At 41.8% G+C, this 16,094-nt stretch overlaps 1 protein-coding gene across 1 annotated transcript in view; it reads left to right on the top strand.

Annotated features, from left to right (window-relative positions):
* Positions 1–3,254: 3,254 nt before the first annotated feature.
* Positions 3,255–16,094, top strand: part of ANKRD31 (ankyrin repeat domain 31) — a gene marked incomplete at its 5' end in the record, with an annotated part of 63,096 nt that continues 50,256 nt past the window's right edge. Inside the window, 5 exons of the mRNA XM_082497996.1 lie at positions 3,255–3,367; positions 4,474–4,529; positions 6,217–6,311; positions 13,029–13,145; positions 14,004–14,219. Coding sequence (XP_082354122.1) covers positions 3,255–3,367; positions 4,474–4,529; positions 6,217–6,311; positions 13,029–13,145; positions 14,004–14,219 — 597 coding nt within the window. The remainder of the gene's footprint in view (positions 3,368–4,473; positions 4,530–6,216; positions 6,312–13,028; positions 13,146–14,003; positions 14,220–16,094) is intronic.

Genomic DNA, 16,094 nt, shown 5'->3' with positions numbered 1-16,094 from the left:
CCTGGCGGGCTCCGCCGCGACCTCCCGGGTCAGGCCGGCGGGCAGGACGCCGCCGGTAAGCTCTCAGAGTCGCGGTGCCTCCGCGGCTCACGCCGGTGCTGACCCACTGCCTGGATGCGCTGTACCGAGGCGTAAGAAAGTCGCGTAGTAATTCACAGCTCCCTGGCGTGTGGGAAGCAATGGTGCCCCCCGACACTCAAAACAACAACAAAAAAGCAATATTCGTGGCTTTCGGCCAAAGAGGAAGTAGGGTGGTTTTTTTGCCTACGAAGCACGGGAGGCTCCTTATTCTCTGTGGGCAGGGAGGCAGGTGTGACACGCGATGCTCTCCTCCCGTTTTGCAGGGCCATTGTGCGCTTCTGGGTTGGAGCAATCGCGGGCTGGCATGTTTAAATACAAACAAAATATAATCAGCAACGATTTTGCTGTGGATGATCTGTGCTCCGGCTTTTCCAAAACTGCTTCTTACACGTGCCGTTTTCATTTAGAAGTATTCCTAATAGCTCCACGTGGTACTGAGCTGTGAAGTGACAGTGTGAGTCTCAAAAAAGGATTCGCCGATGAAAAGGTTTCCCAAGAACTCCACCCAAAGTAGTTGTTGTCAATGACAAAATCGTTCACGCCAGCTCAGTCTTTCCACATGTAAATACATTTTTCATTCTCGTCTTCAGTGTGATGCATATAAACCCTAGTAACTCAGGACTCTGTGTGTCCCTCTGCCCTGCCAGCTGCTTTCTTAACACTCACGTTTTCTTGAGTATCTCACCTTTGTTACTTGAAAAGAGTGAAGCATTACCAGTGGGATTTCAGTTGTTTGATAATACGCACAGCAATTGGGATAATTGCATATGGATATGACTAAGTCAAAGCAATCCAGTGTTTTGTACACAGTTGCAACAATTACGTATAATTGATACACAATTTAAGACGACCTCTAGTATCTCGCTCTGCTCTCCACACTTTTTCCATACCAGTGGGTTTTTTTAATATTCCATGATGATTCAGCACATAATCAAAATGCTAATTTTATCAACTGGGAGTGTTGTCCCAAAGTGGGGTCATTTACCTGGTGCACAAGACGCCAACGCATGCACACAGAGTGGAAGATTTAAATCGTTTCTGCACAGAGACGGGTGCTTGGTGGTAATCCACAAAGCTTTCACACCTGGCTGCAAACTCTTTGGAATATTTATACAGTTTGAAACACAGAAATACACACCCTTAATTACAATTATTGGTTAGTACCTTAACAATTTCTATTGGTTAGTACGGACTCTCGCTGTCATTTAAAGCTATGATGTCCTTTAATTGCTGTGCACATGCTTCAGCAGGTGGGGGAAGTTCTCTTCAGTCTCTAATTGAGTCGGTGGTCGTGATCTCCCATTGCCACCTTTACCTTTCCCCCAGTTACTGCAAATCTTTGTTGGCTTTCTGCTTCTTCCAGCAGCTGTCTGGTTTTCAGCCAGTTTCAGCACCTTCTGCAGAGGGAAGTTCCCTCATTATCAGCTGTCTGTTCTTCTTCAGGGGTATATTCATTAGCAAGGCATGGATTGTATGTACAAAGTATCCTGTTTCACAAGGTCTTGTGACCTTTTGACACCTCTTTGCTCTTGCTCAGTGAGGATTTTTACTTTCTAAAATAGATTCTACCTTTTTAAAGTAAATTTTGCCTTTATTTTAAAGTACATCAGGAGCAGGAGCCACTGCGATGATGTTGAACTCGCGGCCTGTGCCAGTGCATGGCCTGACCCTTCCTGCCCTGCAGCGTTCCCAGCTGTACCCCTCGGGGTGCCCTGCCTGCAGCCCAGCTCCATGCCGACCGAGGACCCAGCTGCTGCAGAAGCGGAAGGCAAAGCCACAGAAGGACGGGGCTGCCTGAGGAAAACGTTGCTGCAATTAACAGAGGACCACCAGGTTACATACAAGAGTGCTGCTGCAAATACGGTGAAAATGCTGGCAACCAACAATTTGGTTATCTCAAGCACGATCCTGCTCTTGAACACATGAACCACTCATTGTGCGCAGGACAGTGGATGAAGTTACCTGCTTAAACATGGCCGTGGTGTTACCTGTAAAAAGGTCAAATTTCCAATTCTCCCGAAACACAGAGACTATGTTTATAGATGAGACATTGCTTTATTCTGGCTAGGTTGCACGGAAGAATATTTTCACAAATCATGCACACCGAACAGGACTCTACATGCAGCTTATATACATATTTTACAATGTAATTAGCATATTAGTCCCTCCTATATCTATTTTATTGGTTAGTAATTTACATATGATTGCACAATCAAGTTATAGCTACTATGCATGCTCAGGGGAAAGGTCTTCGCCTGGGCCAGGGTCTTCTTGACCTATGGGTGTGATTTTTACTATTATAATGAAAGTAGTTTGACTCTGGACACTCAGAATTTTCACTTTTCTGCCAGGTTTCAAAACATGTAAATTAGGGGCATTTTCAAGGTCTGTACGCTCATATGCTCCAGGATGTTTCACTTCAAGAATGGTAACAGTACTTGCTTTCATTGATTAGGAGTTCTGTCACTACGGACTGAAGGACAGAATCCTCATTGTCCGCGAGAACGTCTTCGAAGTTCCTCAACTAACCATCCCCGCCACTCGTAAAGAAACGGCCCCAAGGCCGACCATCTGACCAAGTACACAACGAAATACTCGTATGCAAGACCCTATATCAAAAGTAAAGCTAATGCCAATTGTTAACAAGCCCAGCTAAATTTAAGACTAACAAAACTGGCTAAAATTTTAGCGACAAGACAATGGAAGTACTCAAATTAGGGAAGGGGAGCAATTGTAGCTGTCACACAGGTTGGTACATTAAGTGCTTTTTAGCTCTGCTGAAGGATGTGTGCAACAGGGCCAGAGCCAGGAGCCCAAGGCCAGTGAGGAGGCACAGACCCCTGGCCGAAGGTGTGGGGATGGCATCGCCACCACAAGTAGGCCGAGGATAGTGGTGCTGAGGTAAACTCGTCCCAATGGCTCCGAAGGGAGAGCTGCCCTTAACTTCCACTGCCACCACCCCAACCTCACCCATTCTGGAGGGGCAGCGCTTGCTGTGAGCAACCTCCCCTCTCCCGGTGTGCCTCCCCGTGACCCCTCCAAGGGCAGCCGGGCGCCGCGGGGCTGGGGCCTCCATGAGATGGCCGCCACCCCCTCCGCCGGGGGACGCCGCGTGGCACGCTGGGGGAAGGCGCGGCCGCCAGCGACGCCCGGGGGAGCGGAGCGGAGGCGCCATGGAGGAGCGAAGCGGCAGCGGCGGCGGGGGGAGCGATAGCGACGAGATCATCGTGGAGGGTTCCGTGACGGAGAGCGATGTGGAGGAAGAGGAGCTCCGTAGGAGGACGTGGTAACGCGGTGTGGCGCTGAGAAGCGCGTTCCTGTGGGGAGCGCGGCGGCAGGTGCGGCGCACGGAGAAGCCCCGGCGCCCGCGGCGGCGGCATGAGGGGGCCGGGCCTGCGCCGCCCTGAGGAGAGGAGGGGAGCCGCGGTCCCCGGCCCGCCCGGCTCTGGGGTCGAGCTGAGGAAAAAGCCCGCCAGGCACAGTCGTCCCCTTCCCCCCGTCCCCCGTCCCCCCCCCCCCCCCCCCCTTTTTTTTTTGTGGGCCTCCGAGTTTGTGCCTCCAGACCCTCTTGAACAACATTTTAGCTAGTGGAAGTGAAACATAACCAGACCCCAGCTCAGAGAAAATAAAAGAAAACGCTGTTAAATACGATGGCTGCTGGTGTTATTTCTCCACAACTGTAACTTGGTACCATTTTCATGACGGTGTCTCTTGCATCTTTTAAGACATGTCCAGAGACAGGCAAAGAAGCTGGTGAAGGGTCTTGGGCACAAGTCTTACGAGGGGCGGCTGAGGGAACTGGGGTTGTTTCGCCTGGAGAAAAGGAAGCTGAGGGGAAATCTTATTGTTCTCTACAGCTACCTAAAGGAGGCTGTAGCAAGGTGGAGGTTGGTCTCTTCTCGTAACTAACAAGTGATAGGACACAAGGAAATGGCCTCAAGTTGCACCAGGGGAGGTTTAGACTGGATATTAGGAAAAATGTCTTCACTGAAAGGGGCATCAAGCATTGGAACAGACTGCCCAGGCCCGTGGTGGAATTGCCATTCCCAGAAGTATTTAAAAGACAAGTAGACATGGTGCGTAGGGACATTGTTTAGTGGCAGTGCTGGGTTGATGGTTGGACTCGGTGATCTTAAAGGTCCTCTCCAACCGAGACAATTCTACAAAATTCTATGGCAAAGAATTGAAACTACCAAGCAGCTGCACATTTTGTACTGGCTTTGTGACCCAGTGTTGCCTAGAAATACGTAAAACGGTGATGTACCTCCCTACTGAAGGTTTTCTATGCAGAGTATCACGTATCTCTTCGCAGTCAGGGGGTCCTTTACCATTGGTGTTAGCAGAGCATACAACTGTTTAACGGCCTTTTTTAAATTTATTTATTTTGCCAAGGTTGCCTTTTCTTGATAAGAACACGGATTTAACAACTGAAATAAGAATTAATGAAGGTAGGACAGATTCTTTTATCCGTCTGTTTCAGTCAGTTTCTATAAACTGTTGCTGTCCCTATTACTTAAGTGATACATGAAGTTCATTCTTGTGAACTGTATGTGCTTTCTTACTACATCAATAGTTTTAGCTTGTGTTTAGAAGAATGTGCAGCACAAATTTAATGTATGAAAAAGAGGTTTACTCTTAGTTTTCCATACTTCCTGTGTACTATAACTGAGAATGCCTGGCTTGAGAAGTGTTTGAACTATATGTAGGGATATCCTTTTTATTTAGAGATGTGTATTGTGTTTGAGCGGAATAAAATAAATGGAATCTAGACATGTAATAGTCATATAAATGGAATTGAGACATATAATAGTCATATGTAACTATAGTTGCATATTGTATTTTAAAAAAACCTTTAATATACAAAACCTTAACGTACAAAATTTGGGTAGGGATATTTAAGTGCATTATTTTAAGTGTAATATTAAATTACTTTAAACATAAATGCATGCATGCTCATTTAAAGGCCTAAAATCTTCCCTAATAACTCCCTTAGAGCAGGTTGCGTGAGCAATCATGTTGTAGTTACATAATAGTTTTACTGGTACCTCCTTGCCATTTTTGTATAATCCATCTGACTTCCATCCTGTAGGTTTTATTCCAGCAATACAGAGATTGCCAATTCTTTAAGTGAAACAGGGTGTTCTTTCAGATTTTTTTTTGTTTCTCTTTTTGCCAATTTGAAGACCTGGGCGGACTACCGTTTTTTATTAACCTACTCTGAGTTAATATAAATCTTATTGACAGCCCATTGAAATCTGCAGAAACTTTTCCTAGGGCTGTGATTTCCTGATGCTAAACCTTTCATAGTTGCTCAATAGTTTTGTCTGAGGAAAGAAGCATTATCCCATTTTGAACTTACCTGTGTTATCCACTGGAATTAAGACCTGGCAACTTTCAAGATACATGGTTTAAGGCATGTTTATTTGACTCATTGTTCAGGTTGTGGAGTGAGCATTTGTCTGAGGGTTAGGTGGTTTTTTTTGTCTCTGTAAATGTAATAGATTATGGTATTTTTAGCATTCTGCTTGTGGGATTTTATATTCTGTAAGGTGGACTTAGTATTTCATTATTTGTGTATTTGTGCTTACTTCTGTAGTGATGAGATTTGGTTATGAGATACATAACATAAAGATTAATTTGATGGGTATTTTATTAATGTCAGTAACAACATTCTAGGTTTGAAACTTAAGGGTCCAACCTTAAGGGTTTCTTTTTTTTCCAGAGAGAAGTTCTTCCTTTACATAGTCATTAAAGAAAGTATTCCGTATAGGAGTACAAATATTTTTAGTCAAATGGATCAAGCATCTTACCAAAATTCCAGTTGTTAGTTTAAAAAATAAGAGGAGTTAATCTCCGACATGAACTCAAGGAGAGTTCCAGAAAGCTAAGTGAAATAAATTTTCCTCCCAGCTGGTTTTATTAATTTCTGACCTCTTCTATATTGTACTTTCAAAATATAGTTAAATAGGCCGTTTAACTTCTTAAGTCCATTGCATATCAGAAGCTTTGATACATATACCTCAGTTACTGAGTTATGTATGGAAAGTTATGTAGAAATTAGGGCAATCAAAACTTCCTTTAATTACCATATTTTTCTTCTGGTTTTGTTTTTTTTTTTTTTCTTTTTTTTTCTAGGAGCTCTCTCTCCAGAAATCTGTTTTATACAGAATTTTTTTGATCCTACATATAGTCAGAAGGAAGAACAGGTAAATCCAGTAGATATAGAAATGGTACATCTCCTGCTACACATATCTAACTATTTATTATTAATAAACTCACTAGGCCTCCCATTCTTTTATGTGCAAAAGAGCCTGGTGGCTTGCAGCTGAAACTAATTTTATGGCAAGATAGTTGTCATGTGTATAGCATATTCACTGTGGGAGGGTATCAAAGTCTCTTCCCTGGTGTTTTATGAGGGTATAACCTTTCAAATTTGAGAATCAAGCCCATGACAAAGATGAAGAAGTTGTGGAGCACAAACTTTTTAGTATGTTCCCTTCAGAAGCTGAAAGATAACCATCTGGATTAACCATGCCAGAGTACACCCTTAGTTACTCATTATGAGATTAGCTGTGATCCAATGATTGGATAATTGTTTCTTTAAAAAAGAAAGAGATAATAATCTGAAATGTAAAAGGAAATGTAAAATAAAATATCTGCTTGCATGATGATGGGGTATTTATTCCACTCTATGGATAATTCTGCATTCCATAATCTATTAGTTAGCCTGTGTTTTAATATATTTGCCACAGCTGGTAGCTAGCCCATAAACTTCTGTACACTTGAGCAATCAGCTTTCCACCTGCCTATAAAATGGTCATGAAACAATTGGAAACAAACAGGTTTCTACTCTTTAACTGAGATTGTCTTAAAACCTGTGACTGTTACCCTCCTCCCCTTAGCACTGTGGATTCACCAATCCAAAGACCGCTATCTATGTATCCTTATTCCAGTATAAGAGGGTTTTTAAAAGAACTAAACTGCTTCTGAGATGACAAAAACAACATTGAAAAACCCCCACTTCTTCTACTGAAGTGAATGTTTTTAGAGAGCATTACAGAATTGCGAATAAATTTTGTCTCAGCTGACAGTGTGGGAAACAGTGAACAAAATCAAAAAGATGCTGTTGTTTCACTCATTTCTCCATCAGTTTATTTTGCTGCTTGTGTGTCCCAGTGTTTATCACAGTTTTCTAAGGACAGAGGGAATGAGGGAAGTGCCCATTTACTCTTTCCCGTTCTCCTCTGGGAGCTGATCTGACTACGTACTGCCTAACCAAAGTCTTTGGCTTCGTGGCTCTCACCAGGTAGCCAGTCTGCAATCCCAGTAAAGGATTGTTCCAAGTCTTAAGGACAAACCCCCTGTCAGCAAAAGGAAAAGTCAAAAAGCAAAGAAACTTTTCAACAAATATTTTGGGTAGCTCTCGCTATTTTTTTTTTGTGAGACCTGTATAGCACGCCACCGGCAGTTTGGTCATGCACAGGATGGGGACAGTATAAAATTTAAATCCTTACTGAATGCTGTAAGGAACTCTTGGTCTGTCATCCTTGATACCTGCATGTATAGATTGCACCAGTGTGGCTCTTCAGCCACTCTGAGAGCCAGCATGGGACGTGCGTCCAATAGAATCTTTCCCTTCTACTGTGTCCTCAGAAATGATCCTATGTGAATACAGCGTCTTGACACGATGTGATATGAGGGTCATGCAGCCTGGAGAGTCTGATTTTTTTCAGGAAATGTAACATCTGTTTCAGTTGTTCCAAAGAGTCTTGGCTTTCTCTGTACTTGAGGTGGGTTGGGGGAGGCTTGGGATATACAATCCTACCCTTGATTCTACTAGAGATTGTAAGTAAGACTTTTTTTCCACCAGAGATGCATTAGATATACAGACAGATTTTGTAGGATTCAGGTTCTTTCCAACTGACAAGTTGTCTCCATTATCTGTTGACACTGTATTCCATGGCTTATTCAGGCAGCCCTCATGATTCTAAGTTTGTGCTTTCACCTTTTCCAGGCTTTTTTTTTTTCTTGCCCAGTTTGTTGAAGTGCACCTAAAGTTGTTAGATGGCACTTACAGCTTTTAAGCATTACTCTTTTTTTTGAAACACATGCAGAGTCCCCTAAGATAGTTGGCTGTATAAATAAGTGCTCAAATGAGAAAAATCAGTTGAATTTTGCAGGAATTTCCTTACCAAAAAGAAAAGAGCTGGACAAAAGGCTGTTCACAGTACTTGCAGTCAGTGGCCACAAATACTATTTGTGTAACTGCTGTGATTTGAGACCCATGAGCTAATCAGCAATACACTGATTTTGCTTAGAACTAATTTTTTTAGCAGACAAAGTAGCTCCTCCTTCTTCTGAGATACCACAGTTCATTGAGATTTAAGCATATATCTGAGCAATGCTAGCCAGTCAAAGAGGTTTAGTAGATGTTCTGCCCTCCTCCTGACCTCGCTTGGTCTCTGGATAATGTTCTGTGTAAATACCCAGGCTGATTCGTACAAAGCGTGTATTTAGCAAAGTCAGTAACTTTCTGCCAACTGTCCCATTGCCGTATTTTGGAAATAGATCAGTCAATAATCATTGCACAAACTGTTTCTAAAGAGTCTGTTTTGTTCCAGGAAGCCTTTCAGCAGTCCTTCCTACTGGGCAATCTCCACCTGTTGGTCTTCATGTCATTTTTAAAATGGTTGTTCTTGTTGTGTTGCTAATACCTTGTGCAAACGATATAAGTCATCACTTGGTGTCCACACCGAGGTGTTCTTTCCCAGAGTTTACCTAGTGTTGTGAATGTTCTCTACTGTATGTCAATGATTTGTTTAAAATTGCAGCCAGTAGGCTGATAGTCCACTAGTAATGCCCCAGTCTTCAGCACATCTGGAAGAGAACTGTTCTGCAGTTTACTTGCCTATCTTAATCATTCCTAGGGTGCCTTGGACTTTAAATAAAGGCTCCTTTTTCCATGCTAGAGGAGATTTCTCCCATACGTATACTCAGAAGCACAAAAAGCAGATCGAAGCTCCTTTTACTGAAGAGTTTGAATTTGGCTCTTGCTCTGACATTAGCTCTCTGCTTACCCGCATGCCTCTTTCCTGGGTCTGCATCTAGCAGCCCTGACACTTAGAGCTTTCTGATGCATGGGACTTGTCAGCTAAGTTCCTTAATTCTGCCTTTTCCAGAGATACTGAGAGTTGTGTACTGAACTCTGCAGTCTCTGGAGCAGCACCCTGTCTTATTTAATCAAAAGAGGCAACTGTTACAAAAAAAAAAAAAAAAGATTAAAACTGGGAGTTGAAATAAAAATACTTTGTGATTTGGTCTTTTGATGTGTAAAACACCTGAAGTTTAAAGCAATCATGTCCCACTTGCATAGGTACATTTTCCTTCTGAGTGAGTGTTGTCTTTCATAGTCTTGATTTATTTTTCAACATTTTTCTCAAATAGGACAAGTAAAAAAGATTTAAGTGGAATGGCTTTTGTATCTCATTAGTAATGTATGTAAGGATCAGATCTAAAAATTCCATTTCCCAGCTCAATCACAGAAGGAAGAAGATAAGCATGTAGTAAAGCATAGAAAATAAATAATAAAGTACTTTGTTTTCTAAGTTGTTAATTTTTTTTTCCATTCAGATACCTCAAGAGGCATATGCATCTGACCAGTCTCAGTCTCTACTGCAGTAAGTACAATACATCACACAGGAATTCCAGTCAGGTATACTGTAATTAAACAATTCTGTTATACCTCCATTTGTATGTTATTTTATTCTTGGTGTTCTGTTGTGATGCAGCTTTCTTGTTTGCTTAGTGAAGGATCTATATTTATGTCCAGGGTAATTCTGTGTCTAATATGGTTCAAACTGTACCTGGATTTGTTTTTATTGATGATATTACTGTTAATGGTATAAGGGCATAAGCAAGAGGAATGACAGTAAACTACTCAGGGAAAACCATTAGACAAACAAAAAATTTTATTCTTAGAAGCTATGGAAGGATTTCAGTAGAAGATGGATTTATAATTGAAATACTGAAATAAGTAATAAAAAATGGGAAGCACCATTTTTTCACTTAGGGAATGAACGTACAAACATACCTAGCTCCACTTAGGAAATCTGGAAGTCTTAGTTACTGCATGTCCTTGTAAAGAGAAGTATGCTTCTAAAATAACTGCATTTGTTTCTACAAATAATTGTAAGTGCAAAACTGCATAAATAAACTCAAAGTACTGTTGAAATTTTTTTAAGCTGAGCAGATTACAATTCTTTCTGAATAAGAACTTTTTACTGTATTATTTAATTCTAGGGGTTGGATTAACTTTCCATCACTTCCTGAAAATATTTCTAAGCCTGGTTTTGCACTAAATGCTGCAGTAGAGGGACAGCAAAATAATTCTGTAGGTATGTTCTATTATTATATTTTACAAAACTGAAAGTTGCTCTAGCTGTGGCAAATTTATTTGAGCTACTGAAGATGAGTAACTGTGTAGGTTTATTTAGAATCTGACTATATGTGGCCATTACAACAGTTGTTTAGTTTTAATAGTTGTCTTGGACTACAAGTTATGTTTTTGTAACTATTCTGTTAGGTTTCTTTGAAAAAATAACTGTTTTCCCAAGACAGTGGTATATTTCCAGCTTAAAATTATTTCATTGCTGTGGAATTTTCTGACAAAAGTTACAGGCCACATAGTACTCAAGTACCATATGGATGTGTAAGGTAAGCATGGATGTAATAGTCATTGAGGGTTCCTACATGCTTCTTAATAAAATGTCCAAGAATCAAAGACATCTGTAAGAAAGAAGAAACAAAAGTGATACTGGTCATTCCCCAGATCTGTCTGTCACCCGCTGCTGCTTCAGTTGTACTGCTGTTCCTCTGTGCTCCTAGCAGTGCAGGCCTGCCCCATCTGTTTTGCTGTCTCCCTGTTTGAGCTAATTTTTGCTAACCCAAGAGAAAACCATTCACTTTATTTCTTATTAGGAAATTCCCAGGGAGTCACATGAATGTCAAAACATGGTGATGGGAGTGGGGGGGGAGGGACCAGCTCTTTGTAGAGGCAGTAAGTTACTGGATTGTTTTAGCTGTATTGTCCAGTTGCATTGTAATTACAGAGGGCAGGGGATAGGTCTCATCCTGTGCAGTGGGTAGCAATTCCATCTGCTGATAGTCTTTGGGAACACAGGCCTCTAAACCGCAATGAAGAAATGTGTCAAAATAGCTCTGGAAAATAATTTGGTGACTAACAGAGGCTAACTAGAAATCTTATTGTCAATTCCACTTACAGAACGTGACTACAGAAATTTTTAAGAACATGTGAAACTTTAGCCTTAATCAGGAAGAGAGGCCATTTTATTAGAGATGATGAGAACTTTCAGAATTGGAATTCAGTGATAGTACAACTGAAATATTTGTTTACTCTTTAAATTTAGATATCACATTGAAAGGATTTCAAAAAGATTCAGAAGAAAAGGTTAGTGTGTTTTTGCAACTGAATATATATAAAATATTTAATTTAATAAGCATATGTGGTTCTTTCATTTTACAAAGCAGGCACATAGCTGTTGAGGTGACACTGAGTGCATTAGGTGAAAACAGCTTAAGAGCTAACTTTTATTTTCTGCTTTTTGGGTAGGAATTGCAGTTATTAAGCTTGCAAGGCACAAGGGTAGAAGCATAGCAGTAACAGTACAGTAGGAAAGACATCACCATGACAGAGAATCTACAAGGGCTGTTACTTAAGCTAAAGTAATGAAGACTTTTGGTAACTTAAAACATGTTTTCCACCAATGAAAATTTTGGGAGGGGCGTTAGGGAGGTCTTCGATGAGGAACAGAGTATCTCTAACTGCCCTTCTGTTTGGGAGTAATGACTTGTGGCCAAAAATAGATAGTACCAGTCTTTTGATATATCTCTTTGGTCATCCTAAAGCTGCTCATGAGGGACAGGTTTCACTGCTGATGAGGTAAAAGTGAGGGAATAGCTTTGGAGCCACTTTTTCTCCTATTTGTCAGCTTCTTTCTCAGTGATAGTGAATTGGGGGTAATTCCGCTCAGTGTGAGCCTGTCTACTGGGTGTTGCAAGATACTGCCCTTTTTCTTTGCCATGCATTTCTTCTTTTTCCTTTGGGCTAACACTAGCGCTTATTTCATCTGCAGAATGAAGCAAGTTTTGGGGAACAACTGTCAGATGCTGTTCAATTTTTTTTTTGTTGACTTAGTTTTCAGCTGTGTTATCTTTTCAGTCCAGTTCCCCAGAAGATTAGTAAGTGCCAGTGCAGCACACATAGCTGAAGGCAAGTGGAAGGACAGGGACTGTACCAACCCTAATCTAGATAAGCTGCATACAGTCTGAATGTTACGAGTGTAGTTCACAAATAATACTGGTTATTTTAGTAATTACCTGCAGGCAAGCACTGTTTTTGCATGAAAAAGAAAGAAAACCTTGGAGGGAAGAAGGAATTCCCTGACAGCTTCCAGAAAACACAGTAGCAAAAATTCAATATATCCATGTGAACCATCTAACCCAGAAGTATCTTGAGCAAGAGTTGAAGGTTCTGCAACCACCAACATAAACATCCAGTGGTCAAGTGTTCCCTTTCTTCCTCTCCGCTTCCCCTCCCCACTTTTTCCATCCAGCACTCCTTCCATGCTTGGTTTGCAGTCAATGAAGTCCAAGCAACAGTGGAGTACTGGCAGCATTTCATGAAGGAGTTCTTCACCTTTGCCTCTGTATCATCTGTATCCTGTCATCTGCAACTACAATGTTACTTGTGTCTGCTCTGCTACTTCTGCATTGTTGCTGCCTTCTGTTGCCCCTCTGAGGCACAATGTCTTTGTTGTGCTTTTTGATTTCTAGTCTCAGTTCATCCCTGACTGCTTCATTGCTTTCAGGTCTATGTATGCTGGACAAAGAAACTGTCATTGAAATTTGCTCTGTTGCTGTTGCTGCAGCAAAAAGTAACTGCTATTACCAACTCCTATTGCAATGTCATGGACAATTTTGAGGGTTTCTGCAGCACTAATGACATCAACTGCATGGGTCCTAGAGAAGTGAGAGGATCTTACTGGGTATATGTAATGCTTCCTGCCATTTGCAGCTTCTTAGGAAACCTCTCATTAACCTACATCGGGATACCAGTTCTGTTATTTCTTCTCTGACATTCCAGTGTGGAACAATTTACAGCAATACGCAGTGTAATTGTCTGCTGAAATAACCTGTTTAATGCAGAGACCATAGCATTATGACTGTTTCATCTACTGCCATAGATTTGTATCTATAAGTTAAAAGTTAGAAAGCTATATAAATCAATTTTACTTTCCTTTTTTTTGAGGGACCCTGATTAAGGTTAATTTTGGGGGAAAAACAGTGCTTGCTAAAATAGACCAAAGACAAATTTGAGACTAGTACAGCAAATTGTTCATGTTGTGTAGCAAATATGATTGATTACATGGTTGAGTATCCCTTGTCTCAGAACAAAGAAAAAAATATTAAATTCCCTAGGCTATTCCTTTCTGAAAAATGTACAACTACCTATATATAAATATAATACCAAGTTTCTTAGGCCATCAATGGCCATCACAGGCTTCCATGTAGTGATTTAAAGAAAGGGCAGGACTGACACGTTGACAACCAGAAGTGAGTCACTAGGCATGTTAGTTTTTTGTATCTATTCCTGAAAATACAAGATAAATTCATTAATTAACATAATTTCTGCATAGAAGTTCTGAAACCATAAAATGAGTCTTGCTGTGTTTTCATGATTTTGATGACACAGCAGCTCTGATTTCTGTTAGTCTGTCAATAGTGGGGCCAATACTGGTCAGCATCTTCAGTAATGATCTGGAAAATGAAACAGAATGCACCCCCAGAAAGTTCAGAGATGGTACTGAGTGACTGATATACCAGATAGTTGTGTTGCCATTCAGAGGGGCTTGGACAGGTTGGAGAACTGGGCAGAGGGGAATCTCTTGAAGTTCAGCAAGGGGATATGCAAAGTCCTGCATCTGGGCAGGAATAACCTCAGTCACCAGTACGTGCTGGGGACCAACGGGCTGGAGAGTAGCTCTGCAGAGAAGGACCCGGGGATCCTGGTGGACAATAAACTGGCCATGAGCCAGTGGTACACCCTTGTGGCAAAGAAGGCAAACAGTGTCCTGGACTGAGTTAGGAAGAGTGTTTTGAGCAAGTTGAGGGAAGTGATCCTGTACTTTGAACTGGTAAGGCTACCTCTGGAGTACTGTGTCCAGTTCTGTGTCCTTAGTACAAGGAAGAGATGCACTGGAGAGAGTCCAGCACAGGGCCACACAGATGGTTAAAGGACTGATGCATCTTTCATATGAGGACAGGCTGAGAGATCCAGAACTGTTCAACCTGTAGAAAAGAAGGCTCAGGGGGATCTTACCAATGTGTATGAACAGCTAACAGGAAGGAATTAATATGAGAGAGCTAGACTTCTCGGTAGTACCCTCTGATAGGACAAGAGGCAGTGGACACAAAAAGAAATCCCATCTGAACACAAAAATGCACTTTTTAGCTGTGTGGGTAGTCAGACACTGGAACAGGTTACCTAGAGAGGTTGTGCGTTCTCCACCTGTGGAGATACTCAGAACCTGACTGGATGTGGTCCTGAGCAACCTGCTGCAGCTGACACTGCATGAGCAGTGAGGTTGGACTAGATAATCTCAAGATGTCCCTTCCAACCTCAACTGTTCTGTGATTCCCTCTGCATCCCTCATGTCCCAGTATATTGCAGTAATCTTCAGCGCAGCATTCTCACAAAAGGTGGTAATGTTGATCCTTCTGAAGCCTTAACTCTTTTATAGAGATGCTCTTATATGAATGTAGTGAAAGGCTGAACTTCTCTGCTGTTGTTTGACTCAGTGCTAGCAGATACAGGAGTCCATTTAACATTTCCAAACCACTCTCATTATTTAGACTTTAGTATTACTTAGTCCAGTTTTATCTTGTAACATTTGCAAGCCACAGTCTGTGACACCAGGTAGCCACCGGTTTCTTGATAACTTTTTAATTGTTCTCAAACACATGGAAAAAGAAATCCTTGCACGTCAAGATTCACCAAGGTGATGCGAATGCAGTGCCATCTGCTGGAGGTGACAGGCCAAATTTAAGCTTGCTTACATAGGGCACAGGGAGCGGTAGACAACTAAGGCTTGGCTAAGCCTGTCTTGCTCACTGGCCTTTGGTGCAGTGAGTTATTAACACACAGTTTTTATATCCACTGGCAAGTAAGTTGTTTTTTTTTCAGATGAGACCTCTGCTTGACTTCTCTGTCTATCTGCTTCCTCTGGTGCAGGGCTCTGAATCAAATGAGGCTGGAGTTGACTGTGTCCATGCCCAGCTGTTACCCAGTGTGTGCTTACTGGGTAAGATGGGGAGATGAGACTCTGGGCTGGTGCTAGCAGGTCAGCAGGATTTGTGCCTAGATTATGGAGCACCTTGATTTGGATTTGTACTGGGAATAATTGAGACATGAGGATAGTGGGATTTAAGGCTTTCGAAGTAGTATGCTCATGCTCAGTGGAAGAGATTCACAGAGGCCATGAAATGGTTGGCATTCAGACCCTAAAAAGAATTAACAGCCTTATGCCAAAGAGATACCTTTTTCTCTTTGCCATTTGTACATAGGAACCCCTTTTTGAAATGAGTTGCTTGAAGCATAGCTCTTCTGGTGGAGGATGGACCTGAACAGGCAATTACCACAATGTTGATGTTTAACTCGTGAGCTACCGACTGAGGGCAAATCCTGCTCCTCCTTTGAGTGAAACTTACATGTATTTGGACTATACTGACCAGACTGGGGTCCGCAGAAGAAAGAACTCCCGGGTTCGGTTCAGTTCCCAGCTGGCTCAGCCCTGCTCCTTCAGCAGCTCCTCTGTTCCTTTTCAACAGACAATTGAAGGTGCAGGGACCTTAGGCACTAGGGCTTTAAGCATCTTTATGAATAAGTGGCAGCTGAGGATGGGTTTTGGGGAGGGAAGGTTTTGACTTTTATTGTG

This window comes from Vanellus vanellus, assembly GCF_965231255.1.
Source record: "Vanellus vanellus genome assembly, chromosome: Z".
NCBI classification, from domain to species: domain Eukaryota; kingdom Metazoa; phylum Chordata; class Aves; order Charadriiformes; family Charadriidae; genus Vanellus; species Vanellus vanellus.
Note: the sequence above shows the minus strand (reverse complement) of the source record. Positions and strands in the feature narration are given on the sequence as shown.